General features: G+C 41.0%; 1 protein-coding gene across 1 annotated transcript in view; it reads left to right on the top strand.

Annotated features, from left to right (window-relative positions):
- Nucleotides 1–25313, top strand: part of itgav (integrin, alpha V) — a 48562-nt gene that overhangs the window by 16024 nt on the left and 7225 nt on the right. The window contains exons 3-27 of the mRNA XM_069155074.1: nucleotides 2117–2208; nucleotides 2963–3077; nucleotides 4009–4070; nucleotides 4650–4698; nucleotides 8137–8259; nucleotides 9121–9165; nucleotides 10043–10086; nucleotides 11054–11110; nucleotides 12911–12963; nucleotides 14106–14181; nucleotides 14640–14769; nucleotides 15063–15160; nucleotides 15689–15782; nucleotides 15916–15961; nucleotides 17003–17110; nucleotides 17974–18029; nucleotides 18131–18285; nucleotides 18838–18975; nucleotides 19397–19464; nucleotides 19703–19847; nucleotides 21225–21317; nucleotides 21729–21808; nucleotides 23996–24076; nucleotides 24451–24556; nucleotides 24750–24908. Coding sequence (XP_069011175.1) covers nucleotides 2117–2208; nucleotides 2963–3077; nucleotides 4009–4070; nucleotides 4650–4698; nucleotides 8137–8259; nucleotides 9121–9165; nucleotides 10043–10086; nucleotides 11054–11110; nucleotides 12911–12963; nucleotides 14106–14181; nucleotides 14640–14769; nucleotides 15063–15160; nucleotides 15689–15782; nucleotides 15916–15961; nucleotides 17003–17110; nucleotides 17974–18029; nucleotides 18131–18285; nucleotides 18838–18975; nucleotides 19397–19464; nucleotides 19703–19847; nucleotides 21225–21317; nucleotides 21729–21808; nucleotides 23996–24076; nucleotides 24451–24556; nucleotides 24750–24908 — 2273 coding nt within the window. The remainder of the gene's footprint in view (nucleotides 1–2116; nucleotides 2209–2962; nucleotides 3078–4008; nucleotides 4071–4649; nucleotides 4699–8136; nucleotides 8260–9120; nucleotides 9166–10042; nucleotides 10087–11053; nucleotides 11111–12910; nucleotides 12964–14105; nucleotides 14182–14639; nucleotides 14770–15062; nucleotides 15161–15688; nucleotides 15783–15915; nucleotides 15962–17002; nucleotides 17111–17973; nucleotides 18030–18130; nucleotides 18286–18837; nucleotides 18976–19396; nucleotides 19465–19702; nucleotides 19848–21224; nucleotides 21318–21728; nucleotides 21809–23995; nucleotides 24077–24450; nucleotides 24557–24749; nucleotides 24909–25313) is intronic.

A 25313-nucleotide genomic window follows, 5' to 3' on the forward strand; every position in this document is an offset into this window, starting at 1 on the left:
GATAGACACGAGCATTTACAGCAGCATGCAGGCTGTTGGTATCTGCTAGCTATCTGGCTGTGCACAGAGAAGCTTCTTCCCACTCAGTCACTGCAGTTCTATTCAATTCAACAACATTTTATTTATGTAGCGCCAAATCACAACACAGGTTATTTCATGGCACGTAACACGGTAAAGTCCTTATAACAGAACTTTACAACATTATACAGAGAAACCCAACAAATCCACAATTCCCACGTTAGCTCGGCGGCGTCGGCCTATAACGGCAGCGCTGCAGGATGTTTCAGGGCCACCTGAGCCAGCTACTATAAGCTTTATCAAAAAGGAATGTTTTAAGTCTAACCTTTTGAAAGTCTAGATGCTTTCAGAAATAATGCTTGAAGTAGTTTTTACTATATCAATTTATTTTCTAAAAAGTGCAATAAAGAGGAAAGGCCTGAATCACAGAAAGATTCTGTATCAGAAACACTTTTTCATGTTACAGTTCACAACTGCAACAACTGAGTTGCTCCACTCTCAACAGTGACCGTACATCTGAATGACAAACCAACACGTATCAGTACAGAAAGGGAACATTAATAAGTAACATGGCAGGTATTTACTGCTCGGCCATTTACATTGTACTGAACTTCCCGTCTCTATAACTACACGTTAGTACGGCTATGGAGAGTGTGAGAGACCATCTAGAGAGAACAGCAGCAACAGATATACTGATTTGTGTCCGTTGTCTTCCTTCATCGGATCCTTCTGTAATACGATCCAGTCGATCTGAGCTCATCATTACATCTTGTACCTTGTTCTGCTGCTGAACTGGCTGATCGCCAACTTCATTTCGTTTCATCTTTTTACGATGACAATAAACATCCTTATCCTTATCACACTCACTTTCAGAATATCAATTTGATTTTCAGCTTCAGAGCAATAATAATACTACATTCAGACATATCTTTCTTTTGCCTTCTGCCGACTGCTCAGTCTGTAAAACGTCACTGCTGTTTGCTCTGGACTCACCGGGGGCGGCGCTGAATCATCCCGCTGCTCCGCCTTCATTGTTTCACAGCATTTTGATTTTACTGGATTTTCTTAGTTCTGAGCGTTTCACCCGCAACCTTTTCATTGTTTAAACTTTTGTATGAACGTAAAGCGTGTCAACAACAGTCCACTGCCGGCTGCCTCAGTGTATAAACCACCGGCTCCAGTCAGGTGGTTACGTTTTGATTTCAACAGGACGGCTCGTCATTCAGCTGCGGTGCTCGTGTTCAAGACACACCGCTGACATTAGATCTAAATGGTTTTATGTTGGTGCTCATTGTCACGCTGAGACCTTTCACAGTCTGTTCCCTCCTGCCTATCTTCCAATCATCCCTCAAATATTCCTCCTATCTGTCCATCTGTTGACAGACTTAGAGACCTGAGACTGTCAAAGCACAGCAGAGTCATTTATAGCCTCAGCTGTGTGTGTGTCATAAGGCTGCCTGAACTCTAAGTCTGCCCTGGTTAGAATGGAAAGTCAGGGTGCTTGGTAATAGGAAAAATGTGTGCCATTAAAAAAATATAAAATAAAATTTAAAAAAAAATACTCAAAGGTCAGTCTTCTTTCATTGGAAAAATGCAGAGCTGAAGTTATTAGGGATTATTTAATTATTATCTCTCTTTTAAGAAAAATAGTTTTCAATAAGGTATGTAAACATAGCTTTAGATAACTTATGCATGTTGAGGATACCTGTTTTTTTTTTTACATTTAGGTGTGTTATCTGATGTAAAAACAAGAGGGAGTCCAATGAATTTGCTGCCATTCTCCTCCAGTTAGTGAAGGTTTGATGGAGATGGACCGGGACGCATCAGCTGCCTCTGCTGCTGAACAGAGTTCAGTTCATTTGACTATTACGGAGTATTGTTTCCAAACTAAAAGTAATGCAACTGAAGCCCCATTCAGATGGGATTTATTTCTCTACATGAAGTGTGCTGAATATCATTATTTGCTCTGTTCAGTGATTTTAATCTTGTTTGACCTTTAAACTGATGCGGTGGTTTAAAGTTTTTGCTCTTGAAGTTCTCTGCTAGTTCATAAGTGTTTTTTACGTCACTTAATAACAATAATTGTCTCTTTTTGCAGATGACAGGAAGAACTCAGAAGGGGTTCAGATGGAGTTTAAATCCAAGCAGTGGTTTGGTGCGTTGGTGCGATCTGACGGAGAACACATCCTGGTAAGAAACATTACACACAAACACATGTTTGTTTTTTTATACTTGTGAGGATCTTCACTGACAAATTGCATTCCCTGACCCTGACCTTTACTCTAACTATAATCTAAACCGAAAGGTGCATTTTACACTGTAAGAATTTGCCCTGAGGAATAGAAACTTTTTCAGGAACTCGAGTCCTGGGGAGATAGTTTAACCCCAAAAACTGTCCCTGTGCTGTGCTTTCTGAGAAGCAGAAATCTTTAGATAGATTAGATACCCTACGATTGTCTGCAACATTGTTACACACCCAGCATTTTTAAAAAGCCACAAATTCAAACTGTTTTTTTTTTTTTGTTTTTTTTTGTGCTTGAATCATGTCGCTGACATAATCAGTATGGATGAGCCAAAGAGATCTCATGACTGTCCCAACTTTTTTTGTCAGTGGACGTCACTCAGAGGCAATATGAGAGTACTGAGCTTTTGATTCATCAATGGTCAGTTGGTTTGGTTTAGTTGGAGTAATCTTCCCGAGGCTTCGGCCATGAAGTTAAAACACACCTTGGAAAAGTTCCTGCACATTTATTTGGTGGAAAAGCTTCTTCATTCTTACATAAACCTTAAAACCTTTAAACAGTGACTTCAAGTAGAGAAGACGAGCCAGAGTGTCTTCACAAGAGAGAAATTAATACAGGGAAGGCTTGTGTGTGTGTGTGTGTGTGTGTGTGTGTGTGTGTGTGTGTGTGTGTGTGTGTGTGTGTGTGTGTGTGTTTTCCAGGCCTGTGCTCCTCTGTACCAGTGGTCGACCTTTGGTGTCTCTGAGCGGGAGCCGGTGGGGACGTGTTACCTGAGGAAAGAGAACACGGTGGTGGAGTACTCGCCCTGCAGATCCAGTCAGTTCTTTTCTTCTGTCTGCCCTCCGTCTGTCTTATCTGCAGTTAACATGCAATAAATGCCAAACCATAGAAACTGGAGTAACTTAGTTTGAAAAACTGTTTGTTGTCCCGTGTGGCTGAAAGTTTCCAGCCTTTTCCTGTTTGTAGTCATTGCATCAAGTCTTTAACGTGCTTTACAGTTAGTTTCAGTTCTTTTTTTTTTTTTACCTGCCTGGCTACAACTTTACTGCTTTGGTTTACTCTCACCACTTGTATAGTGTTGTTTAGAAAGCAGCTGCTACTGCACACTACCTGCTCAGCAAAACTGCAGACAGACAGTACGAGGCCAGCTGGTGAATATAGTGGAGCCAGATATTTTCCTTTAGGTGTTGATAGATACCAAAGCAGAACTAGAACGGTCTGCTTTTGTTAACCTGCTGCTGGATTTAGTGACGATGATGATTTTGTGAGAGAAGCAGATGACAAAAACTTTACAGATATTTTTTAAAACTCTTCAGCTTCTAAATCTGAACCAAACATTTGACCACCACAATGACTAAGTGATTCCTCAATGAAAACCAACAAGCTTTCTTTATCTGTTTTGCAAGAGCATCTCCATCATTATAGAGTCACAAAGTTCTCTGATGTCCCATTAACTAGTAGGATCTTGAGAGATATTTTTAGTTTTGTACTTAAACAAACTGCAGTGGTTTTATGAATCTTTGTTTTGATTTAGAAAAATTTAGTTTTTTACTTTTGGGTGAAAAATGATCGCTTTTTACTGTCAGAATTTGTTTGATGTTATACTGTCTGGGGGCCTTGATGGGTCCCTAATGAATAGTTGAAACAATCATTTTATATCTGTCTATATTATATATATACTGTATATGATATATATATATATATATATGTATATGATCTAACGTTGCTGTTTCATTTCTTTGTCCAGATGCCAACTCCCCAGAAGGACAGGGTTTCTGCCAGGCCGGCTTCAGTGCTGACTTCATTAAGGTAGGACATCAGTACTAACTTCTTCTACTGCTGGCGAGCAGCTCAGCACAGTGAGCTTATAAGTCATAAGTTTGAACCCTGCAGAAACTGTAAAATGCTGACCTGATGTTTCTTGAAGAAAATTCAGGATCACCAAAGTAATTTGGATTCATCAAGTGAGGAACTTGAATGTTTGTATAAATCTATCTAATAATTGTTGAGGCACTTCAGGGTGGACAGACTGACATTGCCATCCATAGATTCACGCCACCAACAATACATTATACACTGTAAAACTTGATTCAAGACCAGCTGACTCTGGATCAGTTGCAGCAGATGAGCCGGCTTCATCCTATTGGACGCCATCGAATGGCATCTTAAATAGAAGGTTTTTGGATTGATTGTGCTGCAGTGGAGGTTCAGACTGTAGAAAAGCAGGCTGATGTGTCTGCGTTCGATCCCCGGCTCAGCAGTGCATGTGTTTGGATCGGAGGTGTTATCATTAACCCTTCACACATCTGTGAATAACAATGTGCCCTTCACTAATTTAAGTACTAAAAGTCATGTTTGTTTTTTTTTCTTTGCTTTTTGTGGCTACAGAAGAACAACAGGGTGGTGGTGGGAGGACCTGGCAGCTTCTACTGGCAGGGTGAGTGAGTGAGTGAGTGAGTGTATATGTGTGTATATATATATATATACATATATATATATATATATATATATATATATATATATATGTATATGTGTTCCAGTATGTTGTTGCAGCCTTAAAACAGGTGTGATGACTCAAACAGAAAGAGACACAGTTCAGGTGCCAGCTCCATTTTCACTTCATCTGTCTGCTTTCACATGTGTACCAGTTAAAGGTGAACAGAGGGAGTTTGTGACACCTCACTGTGAATAACAATCAGTACATGAGGAGGATCCCCCCTGAAGAGTTGTGGTGCCAGCTGGCAGCCTCACACAGACAGTCCGTCCTCAGTGTTTCCCACAGGCCTTTTTTTTTCTACCCACCTAAATCCTATTGTTTTAGTTTTGGCCATCTTTTGGTCACCATGGTAACAGCTATCATCTGTCAATACATCAGTTAGAAGAGACACAAGCAGACAAGTTGGAAACTAACCTCCAGCCTGTATACAGTTTCCTGTTGGGCGATTAATTATTATCAGCATTTTTAAAATCTCACTTAATAAAGTGTTATATTTAATTTTTAGTGGATACCAGCTATGGTTACCTGTTTTTATCTTGATTGAACAAACGGATTAATCCAAAAGCTGTAGAGCTGCCGGTAGGTGGATTTTGTTGTGTTTGAACAGAGGAGAGCTGCTTCTACCAGTCTATGCTAAGCTAAGCTAACAAGCTGCTAATGGTAGCTTGACATTCAGACATGAGGGTGGTGTCAATCAACACTCGGCAAAAAAGAAAACAAGCATTTTCCCCAAAATGGCAAACTTCCTTTAATAACTTATGAAGGTAGATTTATGTCTATTGTATTTAAGCATGAGACAGTTTTGAGCAAATTGCTCACTTTGACTAACCAATAGGAACCCTTGTGTCATCCGTCAGTGAAGGTCCCGCCCAATACGTCAAACTGAACTTGAAACCAAAAGTTTTTGATTTGCAACCAAAGAGATCAGATTCACAATCGAAACCTTTAGTGACAAAATAAAAAAGGCTATTTTTAAAAGCAGCCTTCTGAAGTCTGTAACCAAAAACCTCTAAAAATATACAGAAGGGTTTATTTACAATCCAAATAACGTTATTTTTTTTTTACTTAGAAACTTGATTTTTCAATGCAGTGTGGGACATTTGCTCTAAAAACTGTCCTTTATGTTTTCAGAAAAAGACACAAAGCTACTGTCTTACTCACGCTGACTATTTACTCCAAACAAACCAGAAACTTCAAAATGCGTCCCCTCCAGAACAACCAGACTCCCACAGTTATCCAACTGGACGTCCTGCTTTAGGAGAAACTAGTTAAGATGTTGGAATATTCCTCCACACGGTTGATGAGGTGGTGCGCTGTTAGTCCTGGCTCTCTGCTCAGTTGTGTCGGTGGTTTCAGATGCTGCTGGATCAGCATGAGCAGGCTGTGTTGTGTCACTGAGGGCGTCGGAGGCAGAGTTCAGAACAATCAGCTGAAAGCCATCAGATATTTCTGCTGAGCAGGTGGTCAAATCTAACCAAGTACATTTAGTGAAGTAATTAGGTACAATTTTCTTGAGTATTTCTTACTTCAGCATTTCTATTTTTTTTTTTACTTCATACTTCGGTTACATTGTTTTGTTGTTAGCTTTATCTACTTTTAAGATTCAAATTTCACATAAAAACATGAGTATGTGAAATCCAGCACATTTTTCCTGTTTGGCCTTTGATTCCTTCACATAAAATATATATTTTTAATGGTGTCTCTTTGTCACGTTGCAGTTGTCTGAGTTGTTTCACCTCCTAGCTTCTCAGATACCGTAGTGTAACTCTTTTCAGGCTGAGCTATGGATCCATATTTGTGTGTCAGAGCAGTTTTCAGCAGTCTTTCGTTTACTATTAATCATCACATGATCCCTCAGATCTATCTGGTGGCACTCTGAAGCAGCTCGTTTATACCAGCAAACTGAATATAAAGAAGTTAAAACAGTAAAATGCTCCTGAGGATTTGATGACTCAGGATTATTAATATAATCTGGGGCCACAGACATCCTGGAAAAACCTGGAAAACTTGGACTGGTTTGCACCAGTTTTCCAGTCCTAGAAAAGGCATGTAAATGACAGATATAATAAAATGTCCCGAAAACCACTGCGTCACTGTGGAAAATTATTCTGACATTCTTGTGTTTTCCTTTTGAGCTGTGCAGATGAAAACAACACAGTACTCCCCCCAAAAAACGTTACATAGCCAAGTGTCCAATTGTTTTTGAACCTTTTGTAATTTGAGCACTTTGTGTTAAAAGGGCTGCATCTCCCACACACGTCTTTCTATATCTATATAAACCTAATGAAACTGAAGCCTGAAAATGTGTAATTGTCCAAATACTCCTGCTCTGCACTTGTAAAGGGGACTTTTGGTGAAAATATATACAAATACAGTTAAAAAAAAAAAAAAAAAAAGGGCTTTGACTTGTAGCCTCGTCACACACTACCACACATGCATCATCGCCACCTTAAGAGTTTAATGAGCAGGTCTAGAGTTGGCCAGGCTTCAGGGTGTGTGTGTGTGTGTGTGTGTGTGTGTGTTGTAATCCGTGTTTGTCTGACATCAGAGGGTGTGACACCGCCCGTACCCTGGACGCTGAGTCAGTCCCATATGTTGTGCCCGTGGGCTGCGTTAGCCTAATTACTGTTTCCTGTTGAGTCAACACTCACAATTACACGAGCAACCACACTCTCCCACACAGTTCTGTTTCTGATTAGACAACCGTTAACACGGTGTCTCTGCGGCTCCTTTAATTACAAGCTGTTTTTTTTTTTTCTAAACCAAAAGTATATCAGCTTATAAACAAACTCGTATAAAATCTTTTTTTTTTTTTTTTTTCTACTCGTTTCCCTTTTATTGTTCCTCCTCATGTTTTGGATGTTTCTCTTCTTCTTTTGTTCCGTTTGTTTTAACCTTCTGTTCTCTTCAGTTTTCCTGTTTTTTCTCCTTATCTCCTGCTCCGTTCTCTTTTTCTTCTTTTCCCTCTTCTTCTCACCTTGTTCTCTCCTGGTTCTCCTCTTCTTCTCTCCTTGTTCTCACCTTGTTCTCTCCTTGTTCTCACCTTCTTCTCACCTTGTTCTCTCCTTGTTCTCACCTTCTTCTCACCTTGTTCTCTCCTTGTTCTCACCTTCTTTTCACCTTGTTCTCTCCTTGTTCTCACCTTCTTCTCTCCTGGTTCTCCTCTTCTTCTCTCCTTGTTCTCTCCTTGTTCTCACCTTCTTCTCTCCTGGTTCTCCTCTTCTTCTCTCCTTGTTCTCTCCTTGTTCTCACCTTCTTCTCTCCTGGTTCTCCTCTTCTTCTCTCCTTGTTCTCTCCTTGTTCTCACCTTCTTCTCTCCTGGTTCTCCTCGTTCATTCTTCCTCTCTGTTTTCTAACATTCTCCTTCTTTGTCTTCAGGTCAGCTGATCTCCGATGACCTCTCGGAGATTTTTACCCGCTTCAACAAGAACTTCATCACACCCTATGTAAACACTCTGACCACCAAGCCATCCGGTGCCCAGTATGACGACAGTTACCTCGGTAACCACACACTCATACACGCACGCTCTTGGTGACGATACTCTTTGACCATTAACATCTTGAATTACAGCTGGACGCCCTGAACATTTTCTATAAGTCTGTCAGGCTCTCTGTGGTGCAAATGATCTGATACTGGAGAAACTCTCTGTTCTGTATTTGGATGTTAATGAATGTGCACAACCTGCCTCTGGTTTAGTTTAATTTCTGAAGCAAAAAAGCCTATAAAACTATACTCTGTAATGGCTGCACAGATTTATGGACAAAATATACAACATTGGGTTCTATGGACAAGAGAAACTTGGGAGAAGTAGTAAGTACATCAAACCATCTTATCACCAGGTCAGAGATTGAAAAACATTCAGAAACAGTTTACATTTTAACTTCTGCCTCAATTCAAAATTAGAGATTTAAAAACATTTCAATGAAGCTCAACTCCATCAAATTTGAAACAACAGAAATTGAGCAGTCCCCTGTTGCATCCGTATCCACTGTAATCGGCCAGAGTGAATAATTCTCATAAAAGTAATCCAGAAGCATGACGAGTTTCATATTCACCATCTGAAGGGAGAAAGTTTCGCTGAAATCACTTTAAATGTCACATTCATACCTGGATGTACCCACATCTCTGTGACCTTTCAGAATCCAGTTTGAAACTTACACAAACGTGCCGAGGACACGTAAAGCTTTTAGAAAGCCTCCAAACACTGAAAATGGACTTTTCTGTTCAGTAGAAGACGCTTTCAGCTGCAAATTCCTTTTCAAAACAAAGCTTTTATGTATCTTCAAACATGTCTGGAGATTTTCTTTAACCCTACATCCACCAAGAACATTAAGATCACATCTTATGTTCTTGTTCTCCAGGATACTCTGTGGCAGTCGGAGACTTCAACGACGATGGACAGGAAGGTAAGAGCAGGAAGATCTAACTGAGGCTTCCTTAGCTATAAATACTACTGTTGACAAACGTGGTAGAATGAAGAAACACATTTATATGACACAAGATTAGTGCTCGTATCATTAGTTGAATAAAGTGTTTGGTTTAAATCCTGATGAAGATGTGGTTAAAGTTTCGTGTCAGACAACTCACTTTTCAAACAGCAGCCGAACATAGTTTGAGGCACCGGCCTCATCATTCCCCGCAGATGTGATTAGATATTAGGGATTGATGAGCAAATGTGATGAACCCCCCGAGGCTGCAGGTGGATGGAGTGGCTGGACGTCCACGCAGAAATACTGACGCAGGGCAGCGGTGTTGTTTACAGGCAAAGGGATGAGATGGGACATTTTTGCAGCTTAAACAGAACTCCACATCGGGAGGGTATGTAGGTCAGATGATTATTGAGTATGAAACATGTTGCCTGCAAGCGTTGCATTGCCGGTTTCGGCTTTTTAAAAGAAGAGTCCCCTGCTTGCCCTCAATGTCACAGTAAACTGGACAGTTTTTAGTTTGGGGATTGTTGGTTGGATAAAACAAGGTACCTGATGACATCACCATGGGCTTTAGAAAATTACAATGTCATTTTCCTTTTTTTTGTTTACAGACCAAACAATCAAATAAGTCCTTTCAAATTATATTTAAAACAGCTCAGGGGTTTCTCCACCTTCATAACACTTAGCTGCAGCATCCAAGCTGCCACAGAACCTCCAGGGACAGAACCTGGAGAAAACGCAGCATCAGCTAATAATGAAAATATTTTTTCAGGTGCTCTTCTAGTTAAAGCAGTGAATGTTAACCATACTGATCCTGAGCTTTAATTACGTGTGTCTTTTGTCACCTCCACAGATTATGTGACCGGAGTACCCAGAGGGGAGAAGGCACGGGGTTATGTAAGTGTTTAAAGTTAACGCTTGTCTCAGTCACCACTGCATTCTGGGAAAAAGACAATTTTAATGAACGCTCTCCAAGCTATAATAACTTTGGTAGAGAGATGAGCGCCATCAGTCGAGGGTGAGTGAGCGGGTTTCCCTCAATGCTTACAGTCACAGTGAACCACAACTTCTAACTGACACAACGTTCAGCAGCCGGCGCTCTCCTTCAGACACTCCTAACATGAACACACTGTCTAATTGTGTCTCCTTGTCATGTTATTAATGTTGCTTCCACAAAAGAGACAGATTTTGCCTGTAGATAGGTTAATTTAACCAATTGTTTGAGTCTATATTGATAAGAAAAAGAAAAAGTAAAGGTTCAAGAAAAGTTGAAACATATATTTCTGTCAGAATTCTTTTTTCTTCCTCTCCAATAAATCTGGTGACCCTTTGGAGGGGACGTTTCCACAGGTTGGGAACCACTGGACTGAACTAGCTGACATTATATAAAGTAGTTAAAACCACCTCATCTGTAGCAGCTCCAAAAGTAAGATGTTGCTGAAGTTTTGATGACTCCATTAGAATCGTGTAATCTTGTAATGCGTCTCGTGTGTCACAGGAACACATTTTCTCGATACTTTAGATGAATTTAGCTCATAATTTTACTTAAATAGGATACTCTTGAATATAATGCAATATTTTTATAGTGCAGGGTTAATACATGCGTAAAGGCTCTGAATACTTCCCCCAGTGATGCTAATTAGTGTCACCCACCAGTCACATGGTCATGTCCTCTTTTATTGGCTGTGTTGAACTTGTAATCCTGCTCAGCTGTCATCATCTGATTGGCTGGTCAAATAGTGATGTAAAGTAAAGGGCTGGTGAACATTTGACGAGTGCAGAAAACGTGTGCAGCAGGATTTTATTGTTCAGTGAGTTTTAAAACTGTTAATGCTGAACTCTCTGATGTGTTCTGATGTTTCAGGTGAACATCTTCAACGGCCTCAACATGGAGTCCATGATCAACTTCACAGGCAGCCAGGTGAGCTGCTGGACTCTGTATAACATGTACAGCTCAGGTCGTCTGGCCTGCATGTTCTGACGGGTCGAAGAAGACTAAAAAAAGAAAAGAAAAAGAAACAGGGTGGGAATCAGGATTTCCTGCTGATCAAATCATAGATCCCCCCCTCAAAAAAACATTCCCAAGGAAGCATTTGAATGCATTTTAACAGCTTGCACCACTTCAGGGTTCCCATGAAATTCGTGGAAATGGTGGGTAACAATGGGAGAACATGCAATAGCAAGCTTCTGCATATGCTCTAAACGCTGCGCTGCTGTGATTGGCTGTGGCGCGAACAGTCAACTGGTCTCTAACCTCAAACCTGACCCTGATCTTAATCCTCTCAACATGTAACAACCAGTCACGTGTGTTCGGCCGGGTATGCTGGGCCTTCCTATTTAAAACTACTTAAACAAAGTCATGGAAATTGGGTAAAAGATTATGGGAACGTTTTTGAAAATACATTGGTAAACATGTGGGATGCCTGACTTTCTGACAGCAGACCCTCGTATGACGAGAAGCAACTCAACATGCACCTGGAACTATTGTGAAATATGATCACGGCTCATAAATCAGCTGCAGTCACCACCACGGTGCTGTAGTGTAAATTAAATCATTACGTTACAACATCTTCTGAAAGAATGAATTCCAGGTTAATATCAGCAGCTGCAGACATCAGCTGTACTGACAGTTAACATGAGTGACAACAGAGAAGCTTAGTGACCATATATTCAAGTAAGAAAATGAATGAGCTGTGAAAGCAACATGGCAGCACAAGAAAAGACACTCTGCTCCTGAAATGTTTCCCTGAGACACTGAAACAGCGACAGCGCTCCGAGTGAGGATCCTGTGGACATGAAGAGTCTCATCTTCTGCTTTTGTTTTCCACACATTTAAACGCCGGTTTCATTGAATTTATTTCTGTTCCTGATACTCGAACATCAGAGCTCTGAGAGGAGGATCGATGCAGATCCCCAACACGGGTTTAAACCACGTCACTGAATGTGGTGATTTTCATCAGCTTCACGAGACAAAGTGTTTTATGGAGCAGACAGAGAGTAACGTTATCAACGCCAGCTCACCAACACACCTGCACAACTTCACACAACATTGATGCCACAATCAACAGTGCTGCTTCCACAGTGAATATTGGGTCATCCAGCGAAAACAGTGCTTCAACTTTTCTCCAATGCAAACACACAGGCAGGCTTATTATTGTAGAAAATGGCGTCACATGATCAGAGTAATTAGACGGTTCAGAGACCTTTCGTTCTGCCTGTGACGAAGACAAATCTGCAATAAACCTCGGCCAGAGTCGGTGCCAGCTTTTTTTGGAAACCAGAGCGGCTTTAATGATTTAGATTAAGTTAGATCCTTTCAAGATACACAACACTGGACTGAAGTCAAAATAACAAGTAGTCGTGAAAGAGAAGCATTAAGAGAGGGAGGAGGGTGGGGAGGGAAACAGAGGCTGTCATCAGCAGAGTTAATGACAGCGTTCCTCTTCACTTTCCTGCCTGTCCGCTGTAACTCAGCCTCTGAACCCACCAGCCTCTCTTTTTTATCAGTTTCCTGCCTCTCTCTCTCTTCGAAGATCTGCCTCTCAGGACTTCTGTTCTGTTTACTTCTCATCTTCCCTTCAGGTCGTCTGTCTGTTCCCTCACCTCTGATATCACGTCAGTCTTGTTAACACTGATTCAGAAATGTAAACTTGGTCTATGATGAAATCCCTCTGAGAGGTTACTTTTGTTGACTCATCGCTCCTCCTCTGCTCTCTTGTAGATGGCTGCTTACTTTGGACACTCGGTAGCTGCTTCGGATGTGAATAAAGATGGGTAAGTCTGTGTTTGTCTGTTTTACATTTTCCCAGTCTGTGTTTTAAGACGAGTCCACTAATGAATTGAGCTCTGTGTCATTTTCTGCTCCGAGAGCTCCTGGCTGCTGAATTTAAACGGACACAAGGTCTTTTATATCCTCTGTTTTACTCTGGCAACCTTCAGGAACTGCAACACACTGCACCTTCTTCCTCACTCAGCCCTTCTGCCACCCGGAGCTTTGATGGCCTCTAAGTGAAGCCCGATTTTAGATTCACATTTTGTCGATGAGTTTTAGTTACATCTGAAAGTCAAAAGTGTTAAAATCTTTTTAATACGTAGTCCACCTTCTTTCGGGAGATAACAGCCCCACACTGTGTTTACAGATGAAGAGATGGTGTTTTACCTTCTTGTTCACGTGAAAGAAAATGTGTGAAAAATACAGACGAGAGAAGCTGAAAACATGCCAGCTGACCGGCCGCAGCGAGAAGCGGCTGCCAGTGTTGGATTGTTGGTGTCAGGAAGTTACAGACATTGTTGGACACCATCCTCCCTAATCAGACAGGCGTGGAGCGAGGGGGTTTGGCATTTCTAAAAGCACTGAATGTTTTTTTTTCCATCCTCTCCTTCTGAGTGAATATGTGTCGATTGGTTGGAGATCCACACCTGCTGCCGCTGACTCTCCAGCTTGTTCCATAACAGCGTTTCAGGAGACAAAACCATGTCATTAAAAGAGCTCCGCATGAAGGTCAAATGATAGAAAACCCTGGAGAAATCAGGATGGAAATGTGACATTGTTGTCAGTTTCATACATCAGTGTGAGGAAGGTGGCAGTCTCTTCATACAGTTTGGATGTTTTTATCTGTTCACTGGGGGTTAAAACACATTTCTTCCAGCTGCAGTGTGGTTACAGCTGCTGGTAGCGATGTTTCTTAAAAACACTGTAGTGCCCGGTTAAATGAAGGAGAAGAAGACCACAAGTTAGTGTAAATGGAGGTTTCACACAAATCAGATCAAATACTTTGCAGGTGTTTCATGAGGCAGGAAAGTTGTTTGGCCTGAAGGACACGCGGCAGTGTGTTTTAGTGAGAGATGTTCATGTACGACACTTAACAGCGATTGAAGATGAATAAAAATGTTCTTTTCTTCATTTCATGTGTCAGTTTGGTGGATCTGTTGATTGGAGCACCTCTCTTCATGGACAGAGGGTCTGATGGAAAACTGAGGGAGGTGGGACAGGTAGGAAACTGGAAGTTTTTACTCTGCTTTGCTCCCTCAACAGGAAGCAGAGATGCAGATGTGAAACCAAAGCTGTCAGATCTCATATTCAAACTTCCTTAAAATAGGCTAAAGTTTACAGATACTGTCAGATTAAATGGGCGTCAATCTAATCACATTTTACACTGCTAATTTAAACTTTTTTGTTTTCTGTTTTAGCTTTTATATTTTTACCTTTTAAAAAAAAAAAAATTCCTTTGCATTTTAATTTGTATTTTAATGTTTTTTCTTTTTTAATTGCTTATGTATAGTTTTGGATGCATTATGTAAATCATTTGAACTGCCTTTGTTTATGAAATGACATAGACAAATACAAAAAGTGGACAAAAAAAAACAGTCACTGCAGATTTGGGGTGAAATAAAAATGTTTGTAACATCAACAGTGTGTGTGTGTGTGTGCGTGTGTGTGTGTTCTCTAGGTGTCTGTGTACTTGAATCGAGGTGGATTTTCCTTCCACCTTTCTCAGGAGCTGACGGGTTCGGAGGTTTACGCCAGATACGGTTCTACCATCGCAGCTCTGGGAGATCTGGACATGGATGGATACAACGGTAAGAGAGACCTTCTCTCTCTCTCTCTCTCTCTCTCTCTCACAGGCACACACACAGGTGTGGTCTCTCTGTCTTTGTGAGGACCCACAACCTTAAGCTTCAAATAGACCTTTGAAGTTATGAGGACCGTCTTCAATGGTTTGGTCTTAACATTTGTCCATACAGACAGTACTTATAAAGATACACACATCTTTATAGCTCCCTGCCGAAGTACCCATAAGCAGGATGCCTCATTGTGGCCAGGTCCAGACCTCCATGACTCCTTCCCCTGTTTCTCTCCGTGTCTCCTCCAGATGTTGCCATCTCTTCTCCTTACGGAGGCCCCGACCGCGACGGCTTGGTCTACATACATAATGGCCGCCCTCAGGGGCCCGACCCATCACACTCCCAGGTAAATAGCACAACCACCATCCTCCTCAGTCACCAGGTTATAGTCAGTGAGATACGTCTCCTACTTTTCTTTATGATGCGTAACACTGTTTTACCCCATAAGCCTCAAAAATATAAGAAAATATAAGAAATGAAAATCTGTCTGCACCATCTGAAGCAGTCACAACCAACGATTGAAACCACCAATTCAAAACCTCACATTTGAATTGAAAATGAATTGAACTTCAGGTTTTTAGCCCAAACTGTTACTCTCTGGTTCATGGTTGTACTTGTCGTCGCTGTGGACACATAACCTGACAAAGAGCTGCAAAGAATGAGTAGAATAGCTTTTATGTCTGTGTTGAGTTCTCCTTTCACTCACATAAACTGATTCAGATAACTGTGGCTGTTTGAGGGTCATGCTGCTGCTCCCCCACATCTTCCTTGTCACATTAGTCAGTTGGAATTTGAAATGAGATAAAAGGTTAAAACTCCAAAAACAAGACCCCAGAACAAAAGTTGAATTCTCCACCTCTGCCTCGTCTCTCAGGTCCTGCGGGGCAAATGGGCTTCCAGCTATATGCCAGCCAGCTTTGGATACTCCATGAGTGGAAACATTGATATAGACCAGAACGGATATCCAGGTACACACACACACACACACACACACACACACACACACACACACACACACACAAACATGTATATGTAGAGGCACAGCAGGAGTCAAATGAAGTGCTGCTGTGAAAAAAGCTGATGTGTGCTTCTGTCTTCCAGATTTAATTGTCGGAGTGTTTGGAGCAGACAAAGCCGTTTTATACAGGTAAAACAGTGTGTGTGTGTGTGTGTGTGCGCGTGTGTGTGTGTGTGTGTGTGTGTGTGCGTGTGTGTGGTGTGTGTCCCCTGCTGGGGCTGTGTGTGTGTGTCTGTGATGCTGCTGATAGAAGCTGACGAGTTTAATGAGGCCACCTCTGATATCAAAGAGCTTCTGTTTTCATTCAGTTTGCTCCTACTGACTTTATAGCTGCTATTAGGACACGTTTAACCCCTTCAGTACAGAAGTGCATTCCTACCTATTTTATCCATCCCATTATATTCCTGCAGTTATATCCTAATCTACATTAACCCTTTGCACTCGATTTAACCAAAACTACACTCTCTCTGAGTCATAACTAATTCAGACATCCAGACATGATACACACATTTTTAGATTCAGTGACAGTTGAACTTTCTGAGGATATTTTTGGTGCAATTAAAGTCCATAAATCTGCCTTGATGTAATTCAACAAAATGCTTTGCACATTTGCAGAACTTGGTTGAGAATCATGCAGTTTCACAGCTTTCTTCTGTATTGAAGTAATGTAGTGATAGTTGTTTGTACATCTATCGACACACTGAAAACAGGAACTGCTAATTCAGCATGTGTAAATTTCCAAAGTGTAAACAAATATAGGCTACAGAAACAAGGCTCAGGTTGGAGTCCACAGTGTGACTTCATGACAACATTATAGTTGTAAAGGCTTCTAAATTGAGTTTAAACAATTAATTTGATGTTTTGACAATGAAATGATCGTGCCAGATATTTGCTGGTCCAAGCGTCTGTGTGATGATGGATAAGAATCCAAACATCTAACATGCCTCACACTTTTAGTCCCTGCTGTACTTACGAGTCTTTCTCCATTCAGTCAACATGTAGAAATTAGTTTTTGTTCCAACGTTCAAAATATAATGTGGAGATAAATAACAAACGGGATCTAAGAACCATCAAACGCTGACTGACTTTGTGTGTGTGTGTGTGTGTGTGTGTCTCTCTCTCTCTCTCTCTCTCTGTCTCTCTCTCTCTCTGTCTCTTTGTCTCTCTCAGAGCCCGTCCAGTGATCAGTGTGAATGCCACATTAGACATGACGCCTCAGATCATCAACCCAAATGAAAAGACCTGCAAACTTTCTGACAACATCACACCTGTGTCATGGTGAGTTCTCCCATGCTGCACCTGAAACACCAACGTTTGATCTGCTCTGATAGTGTCTCCAGTTATCATGAACTTCTTAGTCATGTTCGGGGAGTTAGTTCCTGTTGTTGGCATCCATCCACAACACCGGCACTTAACTGTTTTTTTCCTTCCAAAACTACATCTCCCAACATGCCACATTAACAAACATATCCTAAAGCTCTTTGGGGCCGATGCTGTACTGCTATTAAGTAGTAAAAGAATGGATGATATCAATACATCGGCCCATATTCTTCACATATTTCTTATATACAGTACAAAAAAAACACAACAATTTCAAATTTACCCAAAGTATGTTTTTCTGCGTCATGTTCTGGAAAGAAAAGTTTCCATATCGGCCAACACATACACTGATGCACATATTGGCCGTCCGATATCGGCCTACGTCTGAGGTCCCTCCTTTGTTGCCATGCCGATCAGAATACTACTACCTGTCTCCCTTCGTCACTGCTTACAGCACATCAAGCTGAAGTTTTCTTACATACAAATAAAGAGATATAAGATGTTATTTAGTGATATAGTGATTTGTGCCGGTACCTTCAGTCAGAGCAGGCTAGTACCTTCCCCTTGTTTTCAGTCTTTTTGCTAAGCTAAGCTAACCTGCTGTTGGCTGTAGCGTCATATGTAGCATACAGACATGACAATAGTGTCGGACTCAACATCCACCTATCAGCAAGAAAGTTCACCATTGTATTTTACAATGTGAAACTATTCCCTGTCCTGAGACCATATGCTCAGAATCGTAATGTTCCTATTGTATAAGTCTGACTTCTTTATCTGACTTCTTTGTTAGCTCACTCTGTGAATGTGTGTGTGTTTTGCAGTTTTAAGGTGAAGTACTGTCTGAAGGCCAGCGGCCCCGGAGCTCCAGCCACTCTCAGTAAGTGACGCTCTCGGCAACATAAGAAGTGCATCAAGAGTGCTCTCGTGACTCTGCAGATTGGATCAATTTCTCCTCTTTGTTTCTCGTCATGCCTCCAGACTTTCGCGTGGACCTCATGTTGGACCGTCTGAAGCAGAAAGAGGCGACGAAACGCGTCCTCTTCCTGCACAGTCACACCTTTCAGTACTCCAAAAACATGACGGTGTCCAACGGCAGAGGCCCAGCCTGTGAGGAGCAGCCCGTCTTCCTGAGGGTGAGGATGGGACACGCTTTACAATGACATAAGAAAAGAGGAGACAAATCAGAACGGTCTTTTAAATCTGAGAGTTTCACCACACACGTGTTAACAGAAGCATTTCAGTTCAGCTCCGTATCACAGCAGTTCAATTTGCAGTCAACAATTCATCTTTCAAGTAGCATTTTATGGTCATCAAGGATCTGTTTTCCTTTTCACAAACACATCTGATAACATGTAAATTAAGCTGATATTTGTTTATAACTACCAATATTTTTTGTCCAGAATTTCCCAAATTTGAACAGTAAGGTAAAGATATTTCAAGAGTTGTGGCAAACACATCTGCAAAACAAAAAGAAAAAAAAAAAAAAATCCAGATACAAAGGATACGGCTTCTATGCAATATACAATAGATACAATTTTATTTCAGAACAACACAAAGAGAAAAATAAACAGTAATGAATATTATCGAGATTAGTAATACTAAATTAAATCAAATCAATATTAAACATTTAATTTAAATTCTGAGAGGGGTGGTCTGATTCCCTCCACCTTTCTTCTGTCTCTCAGGACGACCGTGAGTTCCGGGATAAGATCACTCCCATCTCCGTGGTGATGGAGTACAGTCTGGACTACCAGCTGGCTGCCGACCAAACCGGACTGCAGCCCATCCTCGACATGACGGTCCCATCTAACATCACCAAGCAGGTAACTCCACTGTGTGCGTCGGGGGCTCCGGGCTGAAATGTTCTGTGTTCTGTCAAGGTAATATGACAACATTGAATTTATTTATGAATATGAACCATGTGAGGGCAGAGCAACTATTAAAGTTATGGAATTAGCTTAACACTGCAGGCATGAAACCCAAAACATGCAACGGAGCAGAGAAACAGACAAATTTGCACAACTTTCAGTGACAGAAAAATGCTGAAATGAAACGGGTGTAAATGAATAGTTGTTACTGGACGTAACTGCAGGTTTCTTTCAAGACAATGATAGAGGAAACACTGATGGTGTATGTCAGGTTGGACTGATCCATATTCTATGACTGATCGTCTTTTATCCTTCTTTTACTTCTTTCTTTTCTTCCTTCCCTCTTTCTTCTCTCTGTTTTTTCTTCTTCTGTCAGGCTCATATCCTGTTGGACTGTGGAGGTGACAACATCTGTAAACCTGACCTCAAGTTGTCAGTGAAGAGGTGGGAAAGCGTTAATTCCTCTGCTCACTGCGTTACTGCAGGCTGGATGAAGTTTGTGTTTCATCTCAGAGATATGCTCCTAAAGTATATGTAATCTGTCATAATATTCAAATGGTGTCTGTTTGTTTTTAGATGAGAAAGAAAGTGCTGAAATCAGACACAGTATTTTATTTATTATATATATTATTATATATTATAGTATTTATTTAGTTAACTCTTCTTCTTTGCGTTGCCACAGCGATCGTGACCAGATCTACATCGGCGATGATAACGCTCTGACCCTGAAGATCAACGCTGAGAATCAGGGTGAGGGAGCCTACGAGGCCGAACTCCACGTCTACCCTCCACAACAGGCCGACTTCACCGGGGTCGTCCGCAGTCAGGTAACGTTTCTGAAGCAGATGAACTTTGTAACCATGGTGACAGGACAGGATGAGGTGTGTTATAGTCATGGACATTCATCAGGAAAAAGTGAGTCACAGAGCCGAAGGGCAGTCAAACAGACTGCGTGAGGTGAATTATAGTAGAAAAAAAAATCACATTCCACACACATGAAACACACATTGATGTCATTTAGTGCGACTCACACACCCCGAGGATACACTAAGTATCGCTGATTTCTATTCGTGCTGGTTTAAAAAAGCTTCCACATCCTGTCCAGCCTACAATAGCCAACCAGGGTCTGTATCGAGCGGAGGTGTCGGATCCAGCCAATCGGAAGCCACGTTGGCAATGATCGATGCTTCGTATAGGCAATGAGAATCTGCACGCGGGTATATGCAGCTTTAGTGGGCGTGGTTTACACCAGAAAGAAAGAGTATCTCGTTGTTGTTGTGAAGACTCGTTGTAAAATAAAAAGTACATTCATGTAATTGCTTTAAGATCTATTCTTAATGTAAACAAAACATTTTTGTTTATGCACTATGTTAGAGGGCTCTTTGTACAATTTACAAAATCAGTTTTCTGAGATTGCATTGCAAAGTAAAATTGGTATTGTAACTGAAATGTCCTCAAAAGAATTGAAACCGAATCAAAACAAAACGGGAACTTGTGAATTGGCATTGAATTGATTGGGTAACCAGCCCAAATGTCCATCCACAACAAACCTTCATATATCCACTTTGAAGTCCCTGAAGAAAGACACTTCAGAACTCATCTGTGAATCATTATGTTTTAAGTTTTCTTCAGTATCAAAGTAATCCATGGGTATATTACAGAGAGGTGTGTGAACGTGCCCATGAATGACAAACATTGTGAAGTGCTTCATCTGTTAAGCACTATATAAGTGCACTCCAGCTTTACACTGTCCACGAGGAGGAGACGTACGGTAGATCTCTTGCCCTGAAGACCTACTTTAAAATAAAAGGTCGTGGCTCTGGATATAATAAATTCCTGGAGGAACAGGAAGTTTGCTGAAAAACATATGGTCATTTCCCAAATAACAGTTTCTAAACTGGACTAAAAGCAGTTACCAGAGTGTAAATAAGTCCAATACAATGACTCTGCAACAAAACAAAACAAAACAAAACCTTTTTTACTGACACCTTTACTTTGAAAAATATTAAATTGAACTGGAGAAGCCAATGTTCTTGTGTCGAGACGAGCAGCTGGGACCAAACCTGGCAAAATAGTAAATTGAAGTATTATCACAGCACACCTGCTCTTAAACAAACCAACTCCAGTTCTGTACTGTGTGGTACACAAAGCTGCGATGAGCCTTTCTAGTTGTACAGTGATGAGCGATGTGTTGTTTTCCACAGACCCTCTCCCGGCTCTCCTGTGCTTACAAGAAGGAGAACCAGACCAAGATGGTGGTGTGCGACCTGGGAAACCCCATGAAAGCAGGAACCAGGGTGAGTGAAGCACCTGCAGGCCACGTCGATCAGTCAGGGTGGAGCTGATGTGACACGTGTGAGGATGGGAAGTAAATCACAGTCAAATATCAATAAAGACAGATGAAGGATGAAAAGGTGGCGACGCGATTGTTAAGAAGTGGATTGGTAAATAGCATGAAGTACAGTACAGTACTTTGCCTTAAAGTAACAATAATTCAGTGGACCAAGTACAAATTAAAGATGACACTATAAATATAAATCATGTTTTATACACAGTTTATACAAGATATTCTACAGAAAGGTGAAAATAAACAGATTTTTAAGTGAGATTTGTTTCTCAAATTTCTCAATAACCTGTTTGTTTTTTGCTGCTTCCCTGTTCTCTCTGATTGGTCCTCGTCTGTCTCTTCCCGGGCTGTCATTGGCCAGTTGCTGGCTGAGTTGAGGTTCAGCGTGCACCAGCTGTCGGAGGAGGACACGTCTGTCAAGTTCGACCTGCAGATAGTCAGGTACGGCTCGGTTCTGTCTCTGTCCAGAACCCCACTGATGTTGTTGTATCAGAGGTCAAGGGTCGTCTGGGGTGAGTGGGGCACAGCTCCACCTGCTGGCAGCAGAGCGAAGTTTGTTACTAATGGCACTGGGGGATTCAAATGTAAAATGGCACAGGTGATGCCAGGTGGGACTCACCACAGCATTGTTGTTGTATTTTGCTTACAGATGGCAGAAGGTAGTATTTGTGTTTTTGGTGTTGAATACGTTTGCGCATTTAATAATAATAAGAAAATATATTTCTATAGCACCTTTCCTACAAGAAATGCAGCTCAAAGTGTTTTACAGCAAGAAAATGACATGCAGTGTTTCACATATAAAGGAACATTTAAAAATATGTTTATTATTTAAATATAAAAGAAACACTTTGAGTGGCAAAGCACACCAAATGTAAATTAGGCGAGATGTAAGAGAAGAAACAAAAAGACAAAATTAAATACTTTTGAGTGTTATTGGTGGGAGTGTAAAATTAGGAATTTGGCTTGTTATAAAAAACATCATAATGGAGTTAATATAATCAGGAACTAGCTGCCTTTTTTTCCGGAAGTTTCTCAACCTCTGAGTCGTTCTTTTAGCTTGTATGAGGTTATTCATTTCAGCAGTGCACAGTCCAACTGGTCTACTGAGTACAATTCAAATCTAATCTAAAAATAATCTCACTTTATCCTGAAGGGTTACTAAGTGTACACTGATTAACAAGCACGGCCGCTTTATCTGCAATCCACTGAGCAGAAAGTGAAGGGGTCTGAATACAGATGGGACCTCGCGTCTTCATCAATGAAAGTCAATTATTGTTTGAATATAAACTGGAGGTTAATCATAATTTACACTAAACTTCACAGAAATTGTAGATTTGAAGTAAATAAAGTCAATAACATACAATTAAAAAAAAAGGTGGGAGGTGGGACAGAGTTTCTGAATCGGACCACCGATCAGCAGCTCTGACGGAGTATAAAGCCGACTTCATTTCTCTTTACACTCATCTGAATGACAAAAACCTCCTGAAACTGTGAAGGCAGCAGCTCAGACACATTCAGTCCTCACATTCCTCCGTGTGTGTGTGTGTGTGTGTGTGTGTGTGTGTGTGTGTGTGTGTGTGTGTGTGGGAGATGGAGAGAGGTATGTTAATGAGAGGTTTCAGCCTTCTTTGGTTTCCCTCCTCTTCAGCTCTGAGAGTTCACGAGTTCTCTGCAGACACGAGTAGTTTGTGATCAGGTTTTTTTGTTTTTTGTATCTTAAAACAAATGAAGCTCGATCAACTAAATAAACCTCCTATGGTTCCAACACATGCGTACACAGTCCCACCACTGAGGGGTTTCCTCCACATCATTACATCACTTCTCATGTTCCTGATGTTCTTTTGATTTTAGTTACATCTCAATTTTATTGTATTTTTTTTTATAAATGTTCATGTCCTTTAAGCATTTTGAGGCTACAAACTTTTACCATCACTGCTGTGCACAGATGTTTAATCAATAACTTTCAGACATGTTTGGGAGTATCATTGATATTCCTAAAGACATGTTTAGACCTTTCAGTCATGCTTTTCTGACATACTGTTTTGGACATTTTATCTTAATGCGCCAGATCTTTTCTCAGGCATTATGTTTTGGCGTTGGCTGCACATCCATCTGTTCCATTCATGTGAATTCACGAGTTTCTTCAAATTTGGCACAAACTGCACAGCTGTGTTGAAGTGTTTATTATTATTTTTCTCTCTCTGCACTGTTTTTTTGTTTCAGCTTATTTTTGTTTTATGTGACCCTTTTAAATCCCTCTAAAAGTGCCTGCCATGTTGTCTTGTTTTCTGTCTTAGAATGGCTTTTTTTATTGAAGCTGTTAAACTAATACACTTCCGCCTCAACGCAGCTTATTAAGATATAGAAGCCGTCCTTGTATAGATCTTTGTACTTATTTTGACACATCTTGTTGATACATGTCTCTAAATCAAGTTATGAATGCACATGACCTCAGTAAACCTGTCACATCACCGGAGGCAGCGCCACCCAGTGTCCGCTTTAAGGATAACAGCAACAGAACCTGGTTTTACATCTGATTATGTCCATGTTTGTGTTGATTTTTTTGTATATCTTTGTTTCTAGTTTTTTTTAATAAAATGGTATTGATCGGTGATGTTTGTGTTTCAGCTCTAACCAGTTTAACAACACCAGTCCTCGAGTGTCCAGCGTCACCAAGCTGGCCGTCCTCGCTAAAGTCTCCATCAGAGGGTAAAACGCACACTTTAATACACTGTAGCTTCTGGATGTTTAGATGAATATAAGTCTGTGTCCCTGAACTGTGTGTCATTTGACTGTGTATGTAAATAATAGTTTAGTATTTTGTAGCCAAACAATCACTTAGAATCAAAGTTACAATTGATAGAGAGACTTAAATAATCTCTTGCAACATAAATGATGAAAGTTTGATACTTGTAGGAAACAAAACAAATTAAAACAACTTTTGACTGCTTCCATGCTGTTCAGGATTATTTTAGAGCTGCCAAGCAGAGCTGCAGATTGTACCATTTAAAATGTGTGTGTGTGTGTGTGTGTGTGTGTGTGTGTGTGTGTGTGTGTGTGTGTGTGTGTGTGTTTCCTACCAGGACGTCGTCTCCTGGTCAGGTGCTTCTTCCTATCGCCAACTGGAAACCTAAAGAGCCTCCTGTGGTCGGAGACGACATCGGACCACAAATAGTGCACGTCTACGAGGTATAGAAACACACACACACACATGCACTGCATGTACATAACTGAGAGTTGTTTCTGGCTTTTCTTTGTGGAGCTACCATCAAGCCTTTTCTAACCAGTCTGACCCAAAGAGGAAGAAGTAGCGACGAAAAGTAAAGCAGCAGTAATGTATATGTTTGTTTGAGATGAGTCCTGACAGAGTCGCCCTCCTCAGCTCCTGAACAGCGGCCCCAGTACGTTCAGCAAGGCGTCGCTGGAGGTCGAGTGGCCGTACAACTTCAGGAACGGCTCTCTGCTCTACATCACCAGCTACGAGACCGAGGGGCCCATCAACTGCACCACCGACGTGGAGCTCAACCCGCTCAACGTCTCTGTAAGACTCACGTAAACACAAACAAGAAAACAGACCAAACAAACACAAACAGTTCACAGCATTCAGCTTCTTTCTGGCTCGAGCATGACTGTCCATTGGAAACGTTTCAGAAGCAGAGTGTCTGCTCTTAAGTACCTGTAATAGTGTGTGTTTTTATTCCAATGTATATAATGGAAGTTTAAAAACAATGTGACCGTGTGAGATGTGTCTGAGGAAGCTCATCTCACCTTTTCAGAGTTTTACAGTGTGTCAGCTCTTTTTTATGGGCCATTTTCAGCTGTATCAAAGCTCTACTGTACACCACCTGCTCGTCAGCAAACAGCAGACAGACACAGTTAGAGTAGAGCTGGTGAACATAGTAAAGATGTCAGCAGCTAAACAGACAGATATTTACTTCAAACACGG

The sequence above is a fragment of the Embiotoca jacksoni genome, unplaced genomic scaffold (genome assembly GCF_022577435.1).
Source record: "Embiotoca jacksoni isolate LCO1_2020_lvr unplaced genomic scaffold, fEmbJac1.0.p SCAF_2, whole genome shotgun sequence".
In the NCBI taxonomy this organism is placed as follows: domain Eukaryota; kingdom Metazoa; phylum Chordata; class Actinopteri; family Embiotocidae; genus Embiotoca; species Embiotoca jacksoni.